General features: G+C 31.7%; 3 protein-coding genes across 4 annotated transcripts; 2 read left to right on the top strand and 1 right to left on the bottom strand.

The window, feature by feature from the left end:
* The first annotated feature begins 9,145 nt into the window (after positions 1-9,145).
* LOC123193619 (15.4 kDa class V heat shock protein) lies at positions 9,146-9,798 on the top strand. The gene is given in 3 exon segments (XM_044606677.1): positions 9,146-9,382; positions 9,384-9,612; positions 9,614-9,798. Coding segments are annotated over 3 exon segments (402 nt in total). The 5' UTR covers positions 9,146-9,251; the 3' UTR covers positions 9,656-9,798.
* Positions 9,799-9,919: 121 nt separating this feature from the next.
* Positions 9,920-23,066, bottom strand: LOC123192989 (abnormal spindle-like microcephaly-associated protein homolog). Of its 2 annotated transcripts, XM_044605731.1 has the most exons (23): positions 22,928-23,066; positions 19,609-20,520; positions 18,905-19,373; positions 18,718-18,803; positions 18,413-18,526; positions 18,137-18,325; positions 17,976-18,041; positions 17,787-17,840; positions 17,115-17,237; positions 16,908-17,024; positions 16,513-16,620; positions 16,299-16,434; positions 15,557-15,694; positions 15,332-15,397; positions 14,565-14,717; positions 13,885-14,465; positions 12,993-13,170; positions 12,636-12,874; positions 12,108-12,297; positions 11,748-11,973; positions 11,497-11,652; positions 11,277-11,409; positions 9,920-10,260 (listed from the first exon to the last, which is right to left on the bottom strand). In XM_044605731.1, the coding sequence occupies exons 2-22, from the start codon at positions 20,260-20,262 to the stop codon at positions 11,322-11,324; spliced, it is 4,131 nt and encodes a 1,376-aa protein (XP_044461666.1). In that variant the 5' UTR covers positions 20,263-20,520; positions 22,928-23,066; the 3' UTR covers positions 9,920-10,260; positions 11,277-11,321. The 2 variants fall into 2 exon arrangements, with proteins under 2 accessions (XP_044461666.1, XP_044461665.1); XM_044605730.1 differs by lacking the exon at positions 9,920-10,260 and having other exon boundaries at positions 11,079-11,409.
* Positions 23,043-25,971, top strand: LOC123192992 (derlin-2.2). Its single transcript, XM_044605736.1, has 6 exons — positions 23,043-23,283; positions 23,677-23,776; positions 24,423-24,637; positions 24,715-24,798; positions 25,036-25,089; positions 25,432-25,971. Exons 1-6 carry the CDS (start codon positions 23,185-23,187, stop codon positions 25,612-25,614), a joined length of 735 nt encoding a protein of 244 aa, XP_044461671.1. The 5' UTR covers positions 23,043-23,184; the 3' UTR covers positions 25,615-25,971.
* Positions 25,972-26,242: the final 271 nt, after the last annotated feature.

Genomic DNA, 26,242 nt, shown 5'->3' with positions numbered 1-26,242 from the left:
ATGGCTTTCAGATTGACAGACAGTACCGCATATCCGGATTTATGTTTTTAAGACACGGATCTACAAAGAGCCAAGGGAGAGGGGCAAGCAAGTTGACCTTCCTTGTTTTTGGGCAAAAAAAATATATATATAATATAAGGGTTAAAGATATTATTAATTTAAAATTTTAACTTAATTTTAGAAAATATCACGTAACATTACCGAACAATTAATGAAACAATTAATATATAAAACACTATCGAATTACATCAAAATTTGAGAACTATCTTCTTTCACATCATTGTTGAATAATTCATTATTTTCTCAAATCAACGTAACCAAATACCAATTTGAGAAATCTATAAAAAAATTAGTGTTTTTCCTCTCTTCAACTGATTCTTCTTTTGTATCTATTAGAATCTCTAATTGTGTTAGTTACCGATAGAGTTTTTAAACTTGTCTCCTCATATTTTGTTCAAGTTGCCATTGGAAAATCTTAAACTTACCTTCTCAGATTATCAATCTCTATATCACATTGGTCATGTTAGAGATCAATAAGATCTTCCTTAGGTACACTTCCACATCTTATGTTATCACATCTCTTTTATCTTGACCACAATCTAATTGTTCAGCAATTTATAATAAACATTAACTCTAATATCAAATGATATTAAAACAGCAATGAAAGATGATTTAACAATAAATAAAACTGTTAATATGACAAATTATTGCTGAATTATATCAATATTAAGATATTAAATAAATATAATAATCTTTCGTTAACTTTATTGCAATTAATCAACATCACTAACCAATAATAATCAAAGTCTCAAAATGTATTTTTTTTATTTTAAAGGAAAAATAAAGTTTTTTTTTTGCAAAAAATAATAAAAAATTAGAAATAACAATTAAAATTAAACTCTAAAAATAAAAAGTTCTGTGATGGTTAGAACTTTGCAAACACGATATTCGTTTAAAAGAAAACCCGTTTTAAGCTTGAGTGCTCCATTTTAGTCTCCTATCACAACTAAAACACCCATTTCAAATTTACAAGCATCTTTAGATTTTTATAATGTGTTAAGATTAAAGTTAAAAATAATTATATATATAACGTCAAACTTACTTAACTCTAATCTCCCTTAAATCAACAAAAATTAACGATTCCGTAGTTAATAATTATAATTACATATCCCAACCCATATATACATATTTTTCAATAATTATTAAAATACAAATTCATCATTTTAAAACTTTCTTCCCTCTCTTTGCCCAACAAAAAAAAGAAAATCTAAATATCTATGCTTTAGTTTAGATAAAAGTTGGAATTATAGGATAAAATTTGTTTCAAAATCATGAAAGCACCTCAAGAGCAATCGAAAATATTTTTATGAAGTCACGTATGAATAACAAATTTAATTAAAGTGGGGGGATACATTTTAGATAACATTAATTTAGGTCAGTCTTTTGATTTTGCCATGCAAATTAAGAAATAAATTAGTCGATCAAGTGAAGTGGGTTTTTGTTATATTTTAGAGTAGGCATGAATCATGACATGACTTTGGGTTATGTTTGGTTTCCATGTAAAATCATTGCATACAACTGCCACCCCACTATTTGTAAAGTCCTATGATGTGAATTGATTCATGCACATGCATCCTCCTAATAAATAAATTACCAAACCATATTAATCAAAGCGATCTACTTGGTATTATCTCAAAGTTGAACTCTCACCTCACATGTAAGAATTTATGTTTGTACTACCGATAAATTTATGCGTATAAATTATTTCATCCCAGATTCATCATTTTTATCTCATCTTCGTTCGTCTTCATTTTTAGTCAAGAAAAAGAGAGAGAGAAAACAACAAAAATGGTGAAGTTTGTCATCTTCGATGAGTTTAAAAAACTTTAAGAAAAAATTAATCATTTTTTAAATTTTATATGAAATAAATTTGTTAAAATTTTAAATTAAAAAAAGAAATATAATAATTTTTTAATTTTTTAATATTTTTAATTAAATAATTTTTTTATGGTAAATTTTAATAAAAAATTAATTTTTAAATTTTAAAAAATTAACCGAGTGGGGTTTGAAATTTAGCCTCATCTTGGATGGAAATAAGTCTTTTGGGCAGTTTTATTTGATGGTAGGATTGTAATTGTAATTAGAAACAAGGGTTGAGGGAAAGAATGTGATAGAAGGAAGAGCACTAAACAAATACATAAAAAAAATAATAATAATAATAAAAAGAGTCTTTTACACCACCCAAATGTCAAGTTAAGAAGTTACTCCTTATCCAATCAAATCATAACCTTTCAGGCAAGGTGGTTTATGGGTGTTAATTAATTAGACCCAAAAAAAATTATTAAGAGTTTAATTAATATCCGTACAAGTAATGATATGCTTCTTTTATCTTATTAATTAATTAAACGGCAGTTTCTTTGATGGGCCATTTAGGAGCAGCATCCCACCATGATCCCTTTGTTGCCAAACAATTTCCAACTCAACGCACTTATAATGTGGCCACTCACTTTTTTTTATTTTTGAATTTTTTTTCTTTCTTTAATATTTTAATCCATTTAAAATTTTAGTACGATTGTCAAGGATTTTATTATAAAATTTTAAATATATATATTTATATATTTAAAATAAATACGTATAATATTATTTATTTTTTATATTAAAAAATTAGAGGGAAATGTATCTTCTACCTTTTTATTTTTTATTAAAATTATATATTTTTTCTTTTCCACCTTTTATCTTTCTTTACTTTAAATTTGAAAAACCTAGATCTAAAAGCAGCCAATCCCCCACGATCCCATTACACTACAATTGGTAAATGTGTGGCAACCAACACTGTTGTGGGCATGCCCAACTCGGTAGTGGCGAAGGTGCTTCATCACGCTTGACAACTTAAACCCTAGCAACCCACTCAACTCACATCACATCCAAAACTAAAACACAAAACTCACTACAATCTACAAAACTACTTAATACAACAAACAAAACTTTACAACCCACCTATACAACTCCGATACCATCTCTTTTTTATTTTTAACTATCTAATAACAGGTCGATAAAATTATATATATCTATTTTGAATACATAAATGAGTATTTATTTGATGTATATTATTAAATGATTGAATAATTTTAAATTAAAAATAAAACAACATTCAATCACATGATAACACACATAAATGTATATACTCAAAATAGATACGCATAATATTACTCATGATAAACACAACACAGGAGTCATCCATGCAAGTCTTGGTTGTATGTTGCCAATACCATGGTGGAATTTTAGGATATCAAGTTGTAGGTTCAATGTTAATGATCCCATGATTAATGAAGATTTTAATAATTGAAGATCACAACTTATAATGGATCCAAGCTTCAAATACTTACGCAGGACCAATAGTTCTCTTACATAGTCTCCTTTTTGGCGACTAAGCTTAGCAATTTTTTTTAATAATTTCTATAGTTTCTTCTTAGGGATACCCCTTACTTCTTCATGAAAGTTGGTGAATTTTGTAACGAAGTTAACAAATATATGGGCTATAATGGAAGTCTAGCGTCTGAAAAGACTATCAAATATACTAAGCTTCATGCACATGCCATTTCTAAATTTGCCCAAGAAATCTGGCTTTTGAAGTGATTCCTTACCAGGATATTTAGTCGGAGCCACCATTATGTATGCTTGGTTTAAGCTATATGGACATTACTATCAAAGCTAGTGCTAGTCTTTCCAAGTTGGGATGCCTTTTCTCAACTTTTAGCAACATCCCACAGAGGATGTTCAATCAAATACTTATTCACACTCTCAAAAGCAGTTGCGTACTTCATCTCTTTTCCGTATCATTTCCTTTTTTATTTTTTATTTTTCAAGTCTTTGAAAAGACATGGCAATTGCCGGTTGAGGTGAATTTGTTCAACACTACCACTTTTCTTGCTAATCTTTGAAGTTCTTTGATCATCCGGGGTGACTTGGTTTTGGATACAGCTTGATTTTCTCAAGGCTGGCACCAATTAATTTCAGCCTAATTTACAACAAAGCCAAAACAAAACATAGAGCTAGCACACCCCGATGCACACTTTTCAAGCTTCAATTTCACCTCATGCTCTCAAAAGATCTCAAAGGTATAGCAAAGGTGGGCAACATGGTCTCAACTTTCAACGTTTTGTTCAACGTGTCATCAACACTGGAAATTCTGAATTTTATAAGAATCCTTCTTTATTTGCTGATCTCCTTGAATCCAACTAGTTTCCCTTTCGACTGGAAACTTCATAGTAGGTGGTGCATGCATATTTTCTTTTAGTCTCCGTCAAATTGTAAGTTCCACAGTGGTCTATCTCGGTAAAGTCAACCATTATTGTTAATTGAGGCTTTGCCCGTAGGAGTCTTAAGTATCCCAAAGGCTTTTTTTCCTTCTCTAAGAAGTAAGAACCCTTATTACAACATCTAACTTGCTAGAGCATAACTTGTGGAGTTATATTTTATCTATGTGTCTCTGATTAGCACATCCTAAACATGGAATGCTTTAACGAAATGTTGAATTGAATAGGAGGGCCATAATCTATGATTAGAGTCAAATTTGTATGATGATTTCACGTGTTTACCAACAGAATTTGCTATCTAACATATGGAAAACTTCCTAGAGCATTTCTTGGGGTTTCATCATTGTTGCAGTGGTAGCAAGGGAAGAATTGGGGTTCCTGTGTTGACTAGGATATTTGGTTTTCTTTGCTTATACAGGGAAGAATAGTTGCGTCCTTTAGATTGATATCAAATTGTCTTTCGTTCTTGACTTTAAACTCAATGATAGTATTCAGATGAGTATTTCGCTCTTATAAACGAATTGTTACCATCATTTAGACGAGGAGAAGAACAAGACGAGATTTGTTGTCCTTCCTTCTTCTTCAGCCACCGATGGAAGATAAGTGAGAAGGTTGGCTTCAATCACTGGAGAAGAAACTAGAAAAAATACAAACCTTAAGGAAAAAATAACTTTTCAAATTTTATGAAAAAATTATTAGTTTTTAAACTAAAATGAGAGGAAAATATGGTAAAATTTTAGTTTTTTATTTTTCGGTTAAATGATAATTTTACTTAAGCTATTCCATCTAATGAACAAAAAATCAGTTTGATACTACCGTAACCTTAATTCATCAAACTTCTACCCTAATTCAACTTTCATATTCTATTTACACTTCTGACCTAATTCGACTTCCATCTTCTACTCACCACGGCTGCCCACAGGCGTCAGCATTAAGGTGTTTTAGGGTTCCCCGGTAACCGTTTACATATAAGATTTTGAGAATAAACCATACCTTGGGTGAGATAAGTCTTTTGGCCTCAGTATAATATCAAATCTTTGAACATGTGTTTTCCTTTTATAGTGAGCAATGAGGACCGATTAAAAGAAGTTTCTGAAATGTAATTGGGTAAGAAGTTTCTAACCAGGGATTTAAGGCAATTGAGACATTTTTTCCTATTAGGTTAAATTTAAGATAAAAATTAACAAATATTACCATCATTATCTATGATCCTTTTCATCACAATTTCCCCATAAATATAGGATTCCATAATAATAGGAAGACAATTTTAAGAAATAAAATATTCTACAAAAATAAATAGGTAATTTACCAACCAAATTCGGGTCTTACTCTTGCCACATTTTAAAACTTATATGCTTTTCACTTTGATATTTTAAGAAAGGCCAAAAGACTTATTCCCACTCTAGGTTTAATGTAAACCCAAACTTTTATCCATTCACTTTCAAAAATCTAAGAGAACGTTTGGTTTAAAAAATATTTTATTATCAAAATTAAAATATTACCTTGAATATAGATTACTTTGAAGATTACTAGATATAAATTTATTACTATATTTATTAAAATTAGTATATATAAATAATTACTATGTTTAGTTAGAAGTATTAAAAGAATACCAACCTATTATTTTTTATTATATGAAAGATTAATAGGTATAAAAAAAATTTCATATTATTTATTATCTTAAATAAAAATAAAAATTGAGGGTAATTTTATCCTAAAATTTAATAAGTAAGGATAAAATAGTAATAATAATTACGCTTATTATGGTAGTATTTTAATACTTAAAGATGAAGGTGATGATCAGATTATCTTCTATACTATCTATCACATCACTATTAGTAATCAAAGATAACAATGTAATAGAAGTGATAAAAAATATATTATTAAGGTAATCTTTAAATTTTTCAACCAAATAAACCCTAAATATCTAACCAATAATTTTATTTTTAACAATAATAATAAAATTTAACAGACAATTGAATATTTAGAATTTCAAAAATTAGTAGATGTGTTGGAGACTAAAAACTCTTATATCTAATAAATAGAATATAAGAGAATGATATATAAGTGTGTGAATTAGACTTTAATATAAACTAATTGGTTTTGGGGTTTCAATCTTCACACTTGTATGCGAATATATATTTTCGATATGACATCAAAGCACGACCCAAACGACAAGTCTAATAACCTAAAGTATTTTTCGATACAAGTGATAATGTATTTAGTCAAAAACTGACTGAGCTAAATGACGAGTTTAATAGTCTAGGTGATTGTACTTGAGCAAAGGCGTTAGAGAGTAAAAAGTCTCATATATAATAAATAGAATATAAGAAAGTGATATATAAGTGTGTGGATTAGACTTTAATACAAGTCAATTGATTTTATCTAATATGAGGTTTTAATCTTCATACTTATAAATCAATATATATTTTTGATATAGTATTAGAGCACGAGTCAAATGAAGGGTCTAACAACCTAAAGTGTTCTTAAATACAAGTGACAATATGCCCAATCAAAAATCGACTGAATCAAACAATGGATCTAACAGCACAGGTAATTGTATTTGAGTAGAAGTGTTAAAGGCTAAAAAGTTTAAGTATATAGATTAAATTTTAACACAAATTAATTAATTTTATATAATATAAATTTTAATTTTTATATTTATAAATTTAATATATACTATAAAATAGGAGTTTGGATATGTTCTAATCCTGGGGTGAAAAAATTGATTGAAAAGAGATGATCCTGCAAAAAGGAAAAGGTGAATGAATAATTTATGTAATGTGGGTTTGCTGCTTTTCATGATTTCCTATTTGTTGCAAGGGACAGGAAACCATGTCATTAGCATATTACTAATTTCATTAATTTTAGTAAATTGTACAATAATTCTTATCATGTCTCCCATTACCCATAAATCTAAATTAGCATCTCGTCATTCTATGCTCCATCCATCACTTGCCCCATCAAAATAAACTTTACATTAAAAAAAAAAAAAAGGTAAAAGCAAAAACCATCCATGTAAAATAATACTACACAATGGAAATTTTAAATATTATTATTTATTATAATTAATAATCTGAGATAATTTGACAAAAATATTATGACGTAATAAAAGTGCCAAGAGACAAAGTAAAGAATGTGAGATGATGGGGAAAAGCGCTGCAGAATTGCGTTGAGTGGTTCAAAGCAAGAGAGAGAGTGAAAAGCTCGAGAGAGGCAGAGTCACGTGTCGTGGTCTGAGGGGCGTGTAATCCATCAATGCGTTGCCTGACTTCTCGATCACTACGCCACGTGTCCTTGTCATTGTCATTGTCCTCTCTGTTCTGTATTTACTTGTTTTTCTTTTTTCCAATATCACGCCTTGTTTCTCCTTTGCTTACTTGGCGGGTGCTTTTGCCACCATCCTCGGCGTCTTAATAATATTTTTTTAATCACAAATCAAACGTTATTTCAAAAATTAATAGTGTGCAATAATAAAATTATAATTTTACTTTTTATAAAATTTGAAAATTTTATAAAATAATTAATTTTCCTATTAAACTCAAAATATTTTAGGATAATGTCATGAGCATATCTTTATACACAAATAATAATATGTTATTATATAATTAAATAATTAATAATTAAAGATAAAATAATATTCAATCACATAATAATGTATCATTATTTGTATATAAAAATTATATATATAATTTTATTAAATATTTTAAACATAATAATTTTATATATTTAAAAACTTACAAATCAATCAGTATAATTATTTGAAATTCTAACCAATTAGCAATGTTCACTACCATCACCCTAGGCTTAGTGTAACCACAACCTCACCGTCAACACAATTGCAGATTGTGAGATCAACTTGTTGACTTGTCAACTTGATCGTGTTTAGTCAACATTTCATACTATTCAATTTCGATGTTGACTCGTCAATTTTGAGAATTGATTATGAAGCTTATGAAGAAGTAGATCGACTTGTCAACAAAGTCTGAACACAATCATGGCTTGGGAGTATGGGATAGGTTACCGGAGAAACGAAAGTGGTGGACAACAACCGAGAACAAAGGAAGAAGAGAATGAAAGTGAAAAAGAATAGGAAACAAGAGGATTACTATACAATTTAGATATTTAAAGTGGTTTTTATTTTATTTTAAGATTACACAGTATTTTGAAAATTGAAATAGTTAGGATAAAATAATAATTTTAACTACTTACATTGAAAAGACATATTATCAACTACTCATATCATTTACTATAAATAAACAATTAATTCAATTCCAGTCTCTCACATAGGTGAAAGTAATTTCAATCACTCACCCCACTAATTATAAATAGTCTTTTGTCTTTATATTTTCCTTCATATTTCAACATTTTTTTAATATAATGATTATTATAAAATATAATTAAGATTAAGTTTAACAAATAAAATTTATTTTTCTATAATATCAAATCGAACTCAAATTTGAGTCAAGTTCAAGCTTGGTTATATAAAAACTCGTTGAGCTTGAGCCTAAGCTCCAATTTGAGCCAAACTAAACTTAAGCAAATCTAAATTTAAGTTCAGTTCAATTCGAATTCACCCTATTAGCTACACTATGTTGGGCCTTAAATTTCAGAATTATGCTTGGGTCGGCCTAACATAAATTACTTTTATTGTTTGCAGCCCAATATGAGCAGTAAGGGAAAATGGGCCAACTCAACCAGGCACGACCAAATATTACAGCCCACAACGAACAATTCATGGACCTAAAAGATGACCAGAGTCAGCTCATTTTACATGTCTATGCCTTGTATTTATTTTAATTTAATTGCAGCAGCCAAACCAAGCCAGTCACATTCCAGCCCTACCAACGCAACCTGTCAAGTTGGCATGTGTAGAAGGCTGAAGCTGCAACTTTCTTTCTTCCACTTCCACACAAAAAGAAGCCATTTCCATCCATGGAGTTTCCTACTTATCAATATCAGCTATCTCCCTGGCACCACCTCTTTCCTTCTCCCGCCATTTTTTCTCATCCTATCATTCCTCAAAACCATGTACACTGGACTCAGACCCCAGAGTCTCAAAACCATGTTAAATGTTATAGGTGTGAGGAAAGAGGAGATCAAAGTTGAAGTTGAAGACTCAACATACCTCATAATTCGAACAGAGGCCATTGATGAATCAAGATCGCCTTCGAAGAGGTTCATGAGAAAATTTAGGCTTCCGGGTATGGTTAATGTTGATGGAATAACAGCTGCTTACGAAGATGGGGTGTTGAGAATCAGTGTCCCAAGGAGGGGTTTCTTTATTCATCCTGCTATGTCCACCGCCAACACTTGAACTTCTAGCAAGAGCTGCTTAATTACCTAGTTTAAGTAGATTAATTAACAAAAAATTATCAATAATTAATTTTCATTTATGGAATGGTTTCTTTATTGATTTGGAACTTTGTACCATTATTTATTGAACTCCGTAATAAAGTTGTAGTTTCATGTATGAATAATATTTTATGTATATAGTTTTTATCTATAATTTAAATATAAAAAAATATTATCATATAATTAAATACTATTTTATATTTAATTAGGTTATTTTAATGATATAAAAAATTGGGTAGACAATTTGGTTGCTGGTTCTCAATCTCTGATTCGATACTTTAAACAGAGAAGATAATATGTCATGTGCATCGCTGCCCTCTTGGAACCATCACGCCACACTCTTCCCTTATCCTAGCATCCACTTGTTCAATCAATCAAATAACTAAAATATATTGCCGCTTGCCTTTCTGGGTAAGAAATAAATTTAATTATTGTAAAAAGAGGGAATTAAAAAGTAGTGTTGGCTCTGATTCAACAATATATGTGCGGGAAGAAGCAGCAGCAGCAGCAGCAATTGCGGTCCAAACAAGTGGTGAACTTTAACAAAGAAACAAATATGGTGCCAGTTCACAGGCTCCCATGCATGTGGCTGACATCAAATTCAAGAATTAGTTAAGGCTAGATAAAGCTTTGTAAATTAAATTTATAGATTTACAATATCAAGAAGAGCGGATAATATTAATAATAATGATTAGACCTGACAATAGTGTGGTTGAGATTAGATCTATACGAATATAAATAAAAAGAATAAAGATAAAAAAATAGATAAATTATACAGGTTAAAATTTTTTAATTCATCCCAATCGAATAGGTATGGATCAACCCATAAATTATTTGTTAATGTTAATTTTTTATTTTTATTATTTTAATATTTTTTTCTCAAATAAATACTTTGTGAAAAAAAAAAACTTAAATTATAAAAAAACTTTTTATAAATTCAAAGATTTTTAATATTAAACATAAAATAAATATTTAATACTTATTTTTTTGAATTTATTTTTAATACAATAAAATTTTTAATTTTATGATAGATTTTTATTTCATATCAAAAAAAGAAAATATATAAAATTTATTTTAAATATATTATAAGTTTGATATTGAAATAAAAAAACAGATAACCTGTGAGCACACCTAATCTGCCTATAAAAATTCATTATCTATAAACACAAATTCAAAAATCTAAAATTTATATCTATATTCAGACATTATCTACCAATAACCCGTCCGTTTTACCACCCCTCACAATGATTTTTACAAATTGCACATTCCTGTTTCCAGTGTAGTCATTTGATGGGTCAAAGGCTACTTGAAATCAATGTTTCGTTGTCATGTAGCCTTTGACCCATCAAATGGCCAGTCTGGATTTTGGCCGGCAGATATAACATGAAGTGATAAAAGAATATCACCTAGTGCAAACAATTTTTCATTGCAACAGCTCAAAAGTAAATACACAATACCAAATCGCAATAAAGAAAACCATTTCTTAAACACTAGGATTCTAAATTCTGCTGGCAACAGGATATTCAAATCGGCAATGTCAAATTTTGTCAATTCATTTGAAGCCCACAATTCAATGGGGTTGTGAAAAATAAATGCAATCCATACCTTTTCTTACTTTATACAATGTGAGCCTATTCATCATCTCTGCCTTCAGCCATGTTTTATCAGCTTCACCAGTTCAACAGCCTCCCTCAATCTCCTTTCCAAGTTCGCTCTCACTGACTGGCTCCGGGGATTTCTGCATACAAAAATTGATGGCATATTACACAATTCTAACATTAATCTTGATTACAATTACACTAGTAGAAATTCATTAAGTTCAGACCTTTTATCCATGTTCGCCTTCCTTGTTAGTTCCTCAACAAGAGTGTTTAATCTCTTAACATGGCCACTTAACTTGCATATGGCTTCAACACCTTTATGGTTTGAGCATATCTTCTTCAAAATCTCAGAAGCAATGAAATATCCCTCATCCTTATTCCTGAAAAGTTTTGTAAAGGAAACAAATCAATTAACAAATGGTTAAAAGCTTGATGGTTTGCTTAAATTCTATCAAAATTATGATGACTGAAGAACCTTAACATCTCCCAGAGAATTGTTTCAACAGATCCTTGACTGTCGATTAGTGCTTCGATCAAATGCGGATAACGGGTAAGGTTTTTGAGAGTTGAGAGTGCATGCTTTAGAACTTCCTGATCAGGTATGCTTCGACTGACCGAGCGAATAAGCTCCAACAAAGTCTCAATTGCCCCAGCAGCCACCAGCTTTTCACAACATTTCTGAGAATGTTGTGTTGTCGTATCTGCAAAAGAAATGTGAACTTGATATCAGGGGTTCGATAAAAGCAATATAGCTTATTATTCTACATATATGAGCATACTGCATAAAGTCCGAAGATTAGTGAAAGAATCTTGCCAAAACTGTTGTACAACTCACCCAAAGTTGCACAAGTATGAAGAATGCCACTGACACTTTTCATGTTGAGTAGTTCTGAAAGTGCTGACACTAGTCTGTTAATAATGCGCATTCCATCATCCACATTTGTGGCAGAATTCTGAACTCTCAAGCGCAAATCCTGCATTTGCCTACTTGATTCTTTTCGAGCAAGGTAGCCTTTCCAATAAGACTAACAATTTCATAACAGTTAGAAAGAATTAAAGAATACCAAGTTTCCACTTTTTAAGGTTTCTAAACCGAAAATTCCGTAAACACACACATATATAGTTAATCATTCACCAAGGTTTGTCTAGAGTTTTTGAATTGACAATAGTGAAATCGTCAGAGCTAAAATTAATTTGTCTGCAGTACTGTTCTTGATAAATAATTGGAAAGAGTTCACGGTCTGTTTATAAAAAAATAAAGTAGGCAAGTACAGGACTTTATGGCAGTGAGCATATTAATGACGGTCCACCTCATTTTACTATGAATGATGGTGTAAAGCACAAAAGAGGAAGAAAATCTTACTTGAATCACAACAACACAATGCTTCTCTCTAGAGAGCTTTTTCCTTGCTGCCCACCCCCTAATATGTGACTGGATAATGATAACTGACTTTCTTTTTAATTTACGCAGCAAAACATGCCTCCACCACCTTTGCAGTTTTAAAACAGATGATACAAGTACTCCTAATTCAAAACTCTGGAAGCAGTCTCTTGAGGTATTATAATGACCAGAAATAGTGGTTGCAAGATGGCAAGACGATCCTAAAGATTGATAATAATCACAAAGTCAGAACTTAAGCAACAATTCAGAAATGCGCATAAAAGCTTTTCTTAAGAGAGATAAAGTTGTCTTGGACTTGGATGGAAATTGCAGGACTACCTAGGAGCCTCCTTCGAGTATTCTGCCCTCTAACAAATCGTTGAACTTCAATGGCAGCTGATTTATTTAAATGAAAAGATCTCTTGCATAGTAGGCATCTAATGGCACTTTGGATCTTTATAAGAGCCTTTCTTTGAACCATGTAGTCCCTCCTAATCAGCCACCCACGTACATGTCTCTAAACTCAAGACAAAAAGAATTATTCTCAACACACCATTGCCAACAAATGATTGTATGAGAAAGGCAATCCAGACATAAAGAGAGACACATTATATAACAGCAACTATAAGAACCCATCCTGAGATATAGACAGTATATTATGTAGGTTTTTGGCAAGTAACTCATAAATCCAGAATGCAAGCAAAATAACATAGCACAAAAACCAATAGTTCATATCCACCTTGCGACTTTAGGTCCAACAAAATCATAAGTAAAGGGGACTTGAAACAATGGTTAATATTATATTCTGTAATACAAGATATAATAATTGAACAATGAATAGAAGACTTGAAACCTGTCTATGATTTGACTGGTAAAGGTCTAATTCTTGATTTAAATATTATAACCCATAGTTAAAAATGGAACGCTTATATGGTTAATAATGTCAGTGCATTGCAAGGGGTGAGTTTCAGTAAGTAGAACTATGAGTCTTTTGAAAAAATGATACTAAAAAATAGCGCAAAATATTAGAAAACGAATTACATTATTCTAATTCTAATACTCTTTTCAACAACAGTTATATCAGTAATCTCAACAAGAAAAAAGACTAAGTCAAGAACCAAAAATTTCAGAATCGAAAGTACTCATATTTTTCACAAACATTCTGTTAGGGTAAGGAGTGGAATGCATAACTTCAGATCACTTGAAGTTGAAACCAAGCAGCAAAACTTACTTGGATGTTAACAATGAAACACCTAAATCTTGAAGCTTGTCTTCTAGCTAGCCAACCACGTATGCAAGATTGCATGAGAATAGCAGACCTTGTGGCAACTTTGTTCTCATGAAATGCCCTTTGACAGCTTAAGCATCGGAAATGACTTTGAATTTTTATTGTTGCCTGCTTCAAAATTAAGAATCTTTGTCTTGACTGCCAACCACGGAAATGACTCTGAATTTTAGTTGCAGCAACACATTTCTTGTGAAGGGACTTGTTTGATGTGAAATTCCTCCATGCCAACTGAATTTTAAGTGCTGCCTCTGTTTCCAACTCCCTGTCATCCTTTTCTTGACACATAAACGGAGTTTTCTCGATTTCAAGGATGCTGGGCACACACGTCTGAACATCCATGGCATCACTAACTAGATAAGGAGTGGATACACCCTGATTGTTCATATTTTTCACCTGATGTCTGTGACTTATCCAAGTTCTAGTTGCTCGCTGGATAAGTACTACCGATCTCTTTAACTTGCCAAAACCGCGTTTCTCAACAATGAACTTGACATATCTCCCTATCTCTAAGTTCTCGATTTTTCCTGTCATTTAAATAAACAGACAACACGAGTGGATAATTTAATTAATTAGCTCAGTAGCATATAAAAGAACTCCGAAAAAACTAAGGCGGCCATCTTTACTAGTATCAAAATCTTCAAGTGTTGAATTGAACTTCACTTCTAACCACGCTCGAATAGCAATTTGCAAAAATGAAACTGCATTCCTCATCTTCAAGAAACTGCGACGTTGAATCCATCTCCTGAAATGAGTCTGTATGACTTGTGCAGCATTTCCTATAAGCATAATAAAGTAATTGTTCTATAAATAAGATAGTCAATCACTTATCTACTGAGACTCCTGATTGCTGCAACTTTGAAGATCTGTCATGCCAACTTCCATTTACAATTGAAGAAACAGGTAGACAAAACAAAGTGCCTTGTCAAGAAGAGTGATTATTTATTAGTTATTCTATCACAAAATAGAGTAAAATTTTATATTTACGAATTCTTTTCTTCAATCGGAAATTCCCAATGACAATACAAGTCATATTTTATGAGAACTAGGAACCTGGTCTTGTATAACTTGTGAGAAACCTCATTTGTTGTAACACTTCATGGATTTCCTAGTTTAGTATGGGAAAGAAGAAAGGGATCCCTATGCTTATACTAATTCCTCATCTTAAAATCAGTTTTTCCCATGGATTATTGTTCCAACAAATAAGTAATTTACAGAGTTAAATTTGTTATAGTTTTTAAAAAGAAAAGAACACTGTTCTCTAAATAAGACAAAAAAACCGTGATTTTTTTATTCGTAGCATTAGCAAAGGGATTCCAAATAGAAGCACTAATATTGCAGCCAATCTCAAATTGTTAAAGCTCCATAAGAATTAAACCGAGGAATAAAGTACCTCGTAATTCTCCCTCCACTTTGGACTGTTTTGCAATACCTTCTACAGTTTGACTTACTGTAGTACCTTTAGAAGAGTCGTAGCATGCATTCAAAAGAGAAAATCCATAATTAGCAAAGTCAACCAGCAGTCACATCTACTAATGAAGGATGAACAAATGGATCGATCCTATCACAATGCAAGTATACATGACAACAAACCGCAAACAAGGTTCAAACAATAAACCTTTTTCAAGGTTAATGCTGTTTTTGTTAGTTGAGAAGCTCTGCAAAGTAGCGATAGGAGGTTTTGAGGCACTTTTATAGTTCTTCTCAGCCATTTCCCGCCACCAAGCCTGAAGGGCCTTAAACTTCCTCACTGCATCTGTGTGAAATCAATAATGTAAATCAAAGACAAAACAAATCAAAATTTGACGCAGAGCATAAATGTCCTCGTTACCTAGCTGATGTTTCAGAGAAAAATTTTCTGTATAATGAAAGAATTTCAAGTATGGAATGTTGCAGGTTTGCTTGTTAATGGCAGGTGACTCTGACAGATAAACATATGGTGCCCTTTACAACATGTCATTGGCTTATACTCATAAAACTTATAAAGTTCCTAGCTAGTCATGTGATAGAGAACTAGCATATTGACTTACAAACTAAGGATTATGATTTGCAATAAGAAGTTTAGTTCATCTCTCTCTAATTACTACTCTTTGCCATCTATTTTTCTCTCATATCTTTTTTCCCCTTTCCCTCTTAGTCTCATATATTGAATTTGAAGCTAAATTCAAGAAGATATTTCCAGCGATCTGTGCAAATGAATCAGACAGATTTAAACTCAGGGAACACAACTATATACAACTTACCACCCAAACTGCATTTTAGTAATATGCACTTACATTACGTACCAATGCTTCATGGATAAGGGACAGTATGTCTACTTCATCACTTACAAAAAGGGTACCACTTATAAGAATGATCACCTTCCTTGCTGTCATCTTTTTCTTCTTCTTGTTCTGACAATGCTTGAAAATTCTCAATCCAGTATCCAATATTTGAACGTCTCCTCTCAAAATTTTGACAATTACAGCCCAATAGTTTATGAAAGTTTAGTTGATCCTAGAAAAACAATTAATCATTAAAATATTTTTAAGGGTGTGGTTCAGTAATCATCCAGCATAATTCTCGGAGCATTACCATGTTCTTCCTGACAATCAGTTGAGAGGAGAGGAACACCAAAAGAATTACCACGCTCCGCTCACTACAAGCACCATTATGTTCAAGTATGTCACTCATTTGCAGAACCTGTATGTGGACAGTGTACAACCATATGTGAACTGTGATGTTTGGATACTTCAATGCACACAAAAGCTTGTGTGTATGCACGTACATCAAAAACCATTGATATATACCATTGCCACAGCATTTCACACGCTCAACCATTATACAATATGAAGATAGAAGATCATATAAAACACGGAATCAGACAAATTAGACTTGGGTCTCTTTACCTTGGCTTACCTCATAAACCATTTAATTATAAATTGTCTCACAGAACCCCAAACACAAAGATAAGAACCATGAAGACCTACCTCTGGAAAGCTTCCCAACAATGTGGTCAATTTCTGGGACAATATAAAGTTGTGAAAAGCATCTGTGTAATCAGTGGTTGACATTATTGATTCTTCACCTCTTGCTTCATGATGGTCCTGTGACAAATGATCAAATAATAAGGAAACAAAAATGAACAGAAGAGGAGTGGAGGTGCAAACTCAATTGAAAATAAAAGAAAAATAAACCTTCGAAGAACAAGAACAACTAATTTCCTTCCGGAAGTAAAAATCAAGCAAGCACCATATGGCTTTTCCATCAACCAATGAAGAAAAACTGTCAATCTGATAATCATACTTTTGGCAGACCACCTGCAGAAACATTTAATCAAAAGCTTCATAAAGTGTGAAGAGTTGACGTATGAAGAAGCCATATACGAAATTTAAAACAACAGAAGTGAGAATAAAATATTTCACACTAAAAACTCTAAATCAACTTCTAAACTTCCAATCAAAACAAAGTCACTCAAAATGAAACCAACCCAACATGCACTCAATCGATTCTGGCATATTCTCTCCCTTTGCAAACTTAACAATTGAACTTTCTCTTTCAGGTGAAAAAAAAAAAATACACGTGTATGACATTATTTCATACTTGCAAAATGACGTAGCATGGAAAAATGTGAATGTTAGGCAAGTTATATTTGTTAACTAGACATGTTAGGAGAAGAGGAAGGAAAGGGTGAAGAAATGAAGAGAAAAAAACATGACATCAAATTGTGGGAGATCATATATGGATTACATGAGTATATGTACTTTTTATACTTAGAAACATAACTTTACTTCTAATTAGGTGGCCCTTCGCATTGAAAGCAAAGAGAAATAGATTCTAATACATTTTTTTGCAATGAGTAGAATTACCTGGATCCAATTTAAAAGCAAATCCAGAGTTGAACCGCTACCATTCAATTTGCCCTGAGAGAGCCAAAAAAAAAAAGAAACAAAAGTTAGGATTCAGCCAAGTTTTCATAATTTAAGGCCAACATGTTTTCAATTGCGATTCATCTAAAAAGATAAATTATAGAAAACTGGTCCAGTTCTCAGGCATACCACACTAGTTTCCTGAAGTTTGCAAATTTCATCTTCTAAGACATTTTTGTTTATCAAAAGTGGTAACTGCAGATTAAATAAAACAACAAGGTAAGTTGTGTAACTATGAAACTGACAAACAGCTACATTCCTTCTAAAATAAACAAACAAAACCGGTTCACCTGCAGGTGCACAAACATGTTCCATAGCAAGGAAAGAATAAGTTCTTTGTCTCCGTTGGCAACATCATCTTCCGTAATTGGTGTTCCATCTTCATCATATAACACTACACCAGCCTTTCTCAAATATTGCAGAGCAATGCCACAATTTATTAAATTCTTTTTGCGAGTATCAGATGGGACTACCAATTTCTGCCAAACAAAGTATCCCTCTAACTAAGAACATTCAATCTGATGCTAATTAGTATTTTCACTACTAAATATATCTTAAAAACCAACCGTAAGGATTGAGGAGTCCTGTAGCAAGAGTTGTATGATTCTACCAAGCCGCAGACCATCTTGGAGATCTACAAATAAATCCGTAACTCGGAAATCATACTCAACCAGGGGAGACTGCACCAAGAAGCACATTTAATTGCTAATGAACTGAAAATTTTTTATTTGAGAAATAATTTGAGTTTCATTTAATGAATAGAGACTCCAACCTTCGAAAGCAAATTTTCAATTGATAGTAAAATTTACCTCTATGTAGTGAACACAAACAAACATTAAATTAAGTGTATTACATGAATTGAGAAATATACCTGTTGGTAAGACACTTTGTACCCAACAATCGCCAGGTGTGCGAGAAGACTACCTTCTCCATGCATTACATCGGAAGATAAGAAATCTGATTTCAAAACAGAAAGAGATAATTCAACCTCTAATGAAACAAGGATGATCGGAAAACAACCAACACCAAATTGAACCAGGAAAAGAAATGACAGTTACCAACAATCACTTGGCGGCTTGATTTGATACTAGATTTCACTATGAACAAAAGAGGAGAACCCCCATCAACTCCATCAATACCATAATTGAGTGGAAGAATTCCCTGGGATTTAGCTCTATCAAGTATGAGAACAAGCAGCAAAAATCTCTTCAATATAACAGTCCCCAAGGTTTCATAATAACCAGGTCTGTATAAACCCTCCACCTTTTTGTTATAAGCATAAGCTTTTGCAAGCCCGGCATGAGAGAAAAACTGCTTCTCGATTATCATTTTCAAGAATACCATATCTTGTTCAGAATTAACATCTTCATTAGACAACAAGGAATCACCACCGAAAATAATGTACAGGCCAATTCGAAGCCAAATGGGGTTATAACTCATAATAACACTAGTGGCTTTTTCCTTCATCCCAACATCAGTTACAATGGGACAATGTGACTTCATTTTTAATCGCCCATCATCAATATTCTGGTAAATAAGACAAAACAAATCATTGTCAATACTTGCTACAACAATTCAAACCAATCGTAATTACTACCTAGATTCTCAATCATGTACGCATAAAGCCAACTAAAACACAGTAAACTTCTTTAGTTATCAAATCATTCACAAAGTCTGAGCGTAATTAGCTAGTGTAGACATTCCTATCAAATAAAGGAATGTTTCTACTGTTAAATAATTAAGGCAAATTTAGGGAGCAAACCTTAATCACAAGAGTCATGACATGGAAAACCTCTTTGCAACCACCCAAACTCAAGTAAACACCCATCCTTTGCTTCAGATCATCCAAACTACACACATCCTTTAACGAATTTTTCAACAGTAAGTACTTGGACTCCGCCAAATCAACATCCACATCAGCATTGTCATTTTCTCTTTTCCACCACATGTCCCTAAGCCGTTTTGGGCTCCGCCATGCCATTATCTCTCCTCCTTCCCTCTTCCCCTTGGCCACCTCCGAGTTGGTCCCAATTCTGTCATAGCCGCATAATTTAGGGTTTTGAATCAGGAAATTAAGCCAGACGGTGAGGGATTTGGAGAGCGACTTGAGTGACTGTTCCTTTTTGAGCTTTGACTTGTAGGCGGATTTTGATTGTTCCATTTCCAAAGACTTGAGTTTCCGGGCGGCAGCTGTCTTGGACTTTGACTTGGAGAGCCCATGGCGATGAAACGACCGAGCATAGGACTTAGGAGTTTGTTTGGAGGCAGTGAAAAATTGTTGTGCGCATGGAGAGTTGAAATCGGGGGTTTGTGGGGGACGTTTTGGGGTTTTAAAATTGGAAATGTCTTTGAGAAGCGAAGAAGACGGCGGCCGTCGTGGATAGAGCGACGGAGACGGAGGTTCATCACACTCCATTGAGTGTAACTGAGAGTAGATTTGTGTAGTAGAGCGTTGTGGTAATTTTCTTTCAAATCTCTTGTCCGACGAGAAATGAGAGGGAAATGAGTTTTTTTGAATTTGAAATGAGTGCAACGGGGCACGTGCGAGACAGCCTTCTCCAGGCTTTCTAAGTTCCTGAAATTACTAGATTATCCTCACTGGACTACGATGACAGTTTCGACAAGGCTGATCTCCTTACTTGGACCGTCGTCGTCCAGACAAAGCTATTTTTATCTAGACGACAAAAATCACTCTGTTTAGATTTCGTCAAATCTAAATATCATCGATCAGTTATTGAACACTGAAGAAAGAGACAACACTGGGAGGGGAAGAGATTAGCAAGAAATTCGCCAATGAAATTCAAAACCCTAAGTAGAGAGAAAAATATCACTTTTCAAAACTTAATTTTGAAGAGAAATTATTAATTTTTTAAATTAAAATAGTACAATGATATAAATTTTTATTTTTTTAAATATTATTGTTAACCGATAATTTTATTTTTAACCATAATAAAAAAATTTAATAGATTTTAATTTATGAATTGATGTAATGGGTTTTTAAAAGTTCGTCAGTGAGAGTTTGAGATTTCATTATACCTTGGGTGAGAATAAGTCTTTCGGGCTCATTTAATTTTGTTAGCCTATCCTATCTGGTCGTATAAAAAATAACTGATTTATTATTTTATTAAATTTATAAAATTATTATTATTATTTAATATAAATATTAAATTATTAATATATATTTTAAAAATTCAAAATTTTGTTACTTACATTTTTTAAAAATATCAAAATTTTAATTAATTTTAAATTATTAAATTTTATTTTGTTTAAACATATAATTATTATTTTTTTAAAATAATAAGGGATATATTAAAATTTTTTCAAACACTCTAAACTTTTTTAGAATTTCCAAAAATCCCTATAAATTTTCATTAGCATCTTTAACATTTTTTAAAATTATAATTCACCCCTAATACATATATTTGTTTTGAAAAGAAAAAAGAAAATAAAAGGATAAGAAAAATATAAAATAATAGGGAAAATATAAAATATAAAAATTAACCTCTGAAGTCATCTAACGTGGGTGATAAATTTGTACGAGAATATTGTTTGTACTTGATGCTTCAACTATAGTTTAGAGTCCTTCTATAATTCATGTAATTTTTCAACCGAAAGTCCAACAATAAACTCTTTGTGTGCTATTTTCAGATAACAATACTATATGCGATTATTTTAGATATATAATAATATATATATATTTAATGTATTATTATATAATTATAAATTATTTTATTTTTAATTTAAAATCGTTCAATTATATAATAATATATATAAATATTTATGTATTTAAAATGAGTACACATAATTTTATTGATTTTGAGATTTCAAGCTTCAAATCCTGAAAGAGCTTGTGATATTCCATAACTTGAGGTTAGTGTCTTTATATCCTCAATAGTAATTTAAATTGATGATAAAGGGTTATGATATAGGGGTGTTTAAAATTATTTAGTAGCCGAACCATATTGAATAGATTTTTGAATTGAAAATCGAACAAAAAAATAAGTTATTTGAAAAATGGATTCGAAAATATAGAAAAAACAATTTTTTGGTTTGGTTACCTATTTGTGTAATTTTTAAAACCAATTATCTGAACTAAATCAGTTTTTAAAAAATTTAATAAAATATTGAATTTATTTTCAAAAAAAATAGAAAAAATAATAAAATATGATATTTTTTTGAAATTCAGTTCAAAAATCAGTTATCCAAAAATTTGGTTTGGTTAATTGGTATTTTCAGTTCAGTTCAAAATTAATTAATCTTTAAATCGGTTTGATTTTGGTTCTTAATTTTTTTCAAACGGAAAATTTAGTTTGATTCAAAAAATTGACAAACCAATTTGATTAATCGGTTTTGAACAAGGCTTTTGGGCTAGTTCTTGCGCTGCATTTTCATTTTTTCTTTTTCGGTTATTTATTATTTTAAAATATTAAATAACAATAAAAATAATAACTGTATTTAGAATTTTAAAATTCTTTTTTATTTTTTTGAATAATTTCGTCGTGAATTCAATACAAGAAAAATTATATTAATTGGTATCTCAAGTTTATAAATAGTGATTAAAAAAATTGAGCAAAATAAAAAAAAAAGTTTAAATTCTATAAATTAACCTTTGATTAAAGTTTAAGAAACGGCCTTTAAAACTTATTAAAAATAAAACACCAAATCTGAATTCAATTAAAATATTTGAATAAAGACTTGACAGTATTTATATTTTAATAAATAAAGATAATTTTAAATATATGATAATATATATATTTAAAATAAATATACATAATATTACTATTAATATTCAGACCAAGACCAACGAAGCTTTTGCAAAAGTACCCAAATCAATATAATTATTTTAACTTCTTTTAAATTTATATATTTATAATTTAAAAAATAGCAAACAATTACTGAAAAAAGAAAGTAATTGAAAAGATGTTGAATAATAGGTCATGAAAATTTTATTTTTTTATTTTTTTTGCAATTAAAAAAATGCTGATCCGCTGAATATATTGTTGAAATAAATGAAATATTATTCATATAAAAATTATGAAAAAAATAAATAAACAAAAAAGAGTTATTTTGCCAAAAAGTACCTCATTGGTGCGTGAGGAGAACTTGCTCTCTCATTGGTGGCGGTTTGTCATTGATGATGATTCTAGACGGAGAAGAAACACCGTCAGCCGATTAATAGCTGTCTCGCGTACGTTGTCGTTGATCATAATCGCCATTTTTTCTCAATCGAGAACTTCTTTTTTTCTTCCAAAGATTGAGAATTCGCTGTTTTTCCAGGGCTTTGGCAATTCTTTGATAAACCAAATTGCTGCGAATTTTAGAGATTAAAAAAAAAAAAATGGCCCAAGCTGTAGAGGAGTGGTACAAACAGATGCCAATCATCACCCGCACCTATCTCACTGCCGCTATTGTCACCACAATCGGTTGCTCCCTCGATGTATTTCTCTCTCTTTCTCATTGCCTTTTTATGCGTTTTTGTTTTGTTTTCAATAAAGAATGGTTGGATTTGCGTTTTTTAGGGTTTTGAGGGTTCGATGGTGTAATTCCAGGTGATTTTGTCTCTGGGTAAATGGGTTGGCCTGTTTTGGGATTATTTAACTGGATTAGGTGCAAATTTGAGAATTTTGGCGCTTTCAATGAATGATGATCCAAAGCTTTGGTTTTGTATTGGTATTTAGCATCAAAATTATTGGTGTTGATTTGTTTGTTGAGATTTATTGTTGTCGTTGTTGTTGTCTCGTTTATGCCTTTTGTGGATTAGGATGCAATTTCGAGGAACTATCGTTTGCTGTTCTCATGTATTTGTTTTTTTGGTGTTGCAATTTCCTAGATAATATCGCCTTTTAATCTGTGCTTGCATCCAACACTCGTGGTTAAGCAGTATCAGTTCTGGCGCCTTATCACTAATTTTCTTTTCTTCCGGAAAATGGGTAAGTTTTAGAGTTTGAACTTAGTACAAAATTGTTATTACGTTTGAGTGTCTCTTTTGCATCACATTTGTTTTGCTTAAAATTTACTGTCAAAACTGGCATGAGTTATTTAGTGTGTAGAGCAAGGCGCGTTAGGCATACCTCTACATATACACAAATGCAATGTGATATCTTGCCAAAAATTATGAAGCGTTGATTTTTTGGAGTTACTAGGTTTGAAATGGATTTGCAGAACCTGTGGTATCTGAGCATGACTATAGGAGCATCTCTGCATTACTTTTTGCATTCACAAATTGCTACATTACAAGTTTAGGTTTTGTTTTCTCTATTAACATCTAGATAGTCAAGTATATGGTTAATTTCTTATTCACTATTTAGCAACCTTCTTGTCCTGCCTCATGTTTTTAACATAGTACGGGGTAAGATCTTGTTAATTCAAATAACTATTGGGACTCTGAAGTTTAATTTTTAGCACTCTCTCATTCCCCTCCCAGCAAAAGAAGTTATTTATATTTGATAACTTGACTTTTATGTTGTAGTATGAAGTGCATTCATTCCAAGGAGGTTTGCTTGATTGTTGTTAATCAACTAATTTTCTTTCAGCAATTATTGAAATTATTGACATGTTTATTCTTGGTAATGCCAGATTTGGACTTTTTGTTCCATATGTTCTTCCTTGCTCGTTATTGCAAGCTTCTTGAGGAGAACTCTTTCAGAGGAAGGACTGCAGATTTCTTTTACATGCTTTTATTTGGAGCCACTTTTTTAACGGGCACTGTTCTTATTGGGGGAATGATACCTTATTTGTCAGAATCATTTGCGAAAATCATATTCCTTAGCAATTCATTGACTCTAATGATGGTTAGTTTGCAAGATTGGTTCATTGGTGATGTTGTTGTTAATCATCTGGAGCTTACTAATTTTCTTAAAATATACAGGTGTATGTGTGGAGCAAACAAAATCCTTTCATACATATGAGTTTTCTGGGTTTGTTTACATTTACAGCAGCTTATCTACCATGGGTGAGTAACCTTCTATTTGTTCTTTGTAAGGTTCCGATAGTTTCCGGAATTTATTCCTTTCACTTCTATTCTTCCCTTAATTAGTGCGAATGAAAGTTTTCTCTGCTTAAAAGTATTGATATTTTATATATATGTGTGTGCACGTGTGTTTTCCTTCTCAGCTCTTATAGCAGAAATTTGAACAAGACTTTCTTTCCTCTTTTGAATGTTAATGTATAGTTGCCTTCTTGATTGCAGGTGCTTTTGGGATTCTCTGTCTTTGTTGGTGCTAGTGCTTGGGTTGATCTGCTGGTGCGTTGTCTATTAAAATGAAGTTTTACATTAATTTCAAATATATTGAAATATTGAAAAAAAAAAAGTTTCACATTAATTACAAATATATTGAAATGATATTCAATTTTCAATGAAATATCTTGCACATCTTAACTATGTGCACCCAACAGAGTCTTAATAGTTAACATTGTTAACCAAGTAAGAAACTGTTGTATGATTAATTCTCCAAGTAGGAATATTATTGAGGGTGTTTGTTGACCTAGTAGGATGCCTCACTTTTGATGTAAATGCCGGGGTCCTTTTCTCTGTTTTATGTTTTGTGATTCCTCGTCAACTTAAAAGCGTTTGTTTCTAATCCAGGGAATGATTGCTGGCCATGCCTACTATTTTCTTGAAGATGTGTATCCTAAAATGACGGGTCGCCACCCATTAAGAACTCCATCCTTTATCAAAGCATTGTTTTCAGATGAAGCGGTAGTGGTGGCACGCCCTGCAAATTTGAGATTTGCTCCACCACCTGCAGAGGAAGTTCACCAAGATTAGCCAGATCCTTGAATGGAGGAGACTGGTGGAGATTACTTTATCGCCTATGAGAATGGTAGGTCTTAAGAAAGTTTCATAGGTCCATATTTTAAAAAATATCAACCAGGATATGCTAATTGTGGTCGACCTGTCATGACTCATCGCGATATATTTTGTATATGATGTTTCTGTTGCTAGATCTGTGAGAGGATTTCAGATGAGTTTTGTAATTTATATAGGGATGACCGATTGCTTGTAATTAGTACACCGTGCTTCTTCTGCATTTGGTGGGACTGAAAAGGTTTAGCAAAATACCAAATTAAACCTTGTTTTCTCTTTTCCTCTGAAAGTTTTTAATCCAATTCTGACTCTGGTTCACTTTTTTGTTTACTATTGTTATGTAATGCTGAGTTTGTAGGACCATTTGACTACGACTGAATACTGATTAGTGCAATGTCTGGTACTCAGTTTTGATCTAATCAGATATTCAGATGATCTATGGTACATCATTTGGTATTCATTTGAAAAACGGTGAATTTTTTTTTTTTATCTTGCGGACTGGTGTTACCATGTTTTGGGATCCAAATCATGTGTATTTTGACGAAGATTTTGGATTTATTCATAGTATATATAACCTTATTTCCAGTTT

The sequence above is a fragment of the Mangifera indica genome, chromosome 12, assembly GCF_011075055.1.
Source record: "Mangifera indica cultivar Alphonso chromosome 12, CATAS_Mindica_2.1, whole genome shotgun sequence".
Lineage (NCBI taxonomy): Eukaryota > Viridiplantae > Streptophyta > Magnoliopsida > Sapindales > Anacardiaceae > Mangifera > Mangifera indica.
This window is presented reverse-complemented; position numbering and strand designations above follow the sequence as displayed.

Excerpts from the sequence above, each read along its gene's own strand:
- LOC123192989 (XM_044605731.1), bottom strand. The coding sequence starts at position 20,262 with ATGGAGTGTGATGAACCTCCGTCTCCGTCGCTCTATCCACGACGGCCG. Across the intron at positions 15,398-15,556 it reads CAGCATTAACCTTGAAAAAG|GTACTACAGTAAGTCAAACT; the intron begins GTTTATTGTTTG and ends ACTCTTCTAAAG. Across the intron at positions 11,653-11,747 it reads ATTCTCTGGGAGATGTTAAG|GAATAAGGATGAGGGATATT; the intron begins GTTCTTCAGTCA and ends AAAACTTTTCAG.
- LOC123192992 (XM_044605736.1), top strand. The coding sequence starts at position 23,185 with ATGGCCCAAGCTGTAGAGGAGTGGTACAAACAGATGCCAATCATCACC. Across the intron at positions 23,284-23,676 it reads CAATCGGTTGCTCCCTCGAT|ATAATATCGCCTTTTAATCT; the intron begins GTATTTCTCTCT and ends GCAATTTCCTAG. Across the intron at positions 24,799-25,035 it reads CAGCAGCTTATCTACCATGG|GTGCTTTTGGGATTCTCTGT; the intron begins GTGAGTAACCTT and ends TCTTGATTGCAG.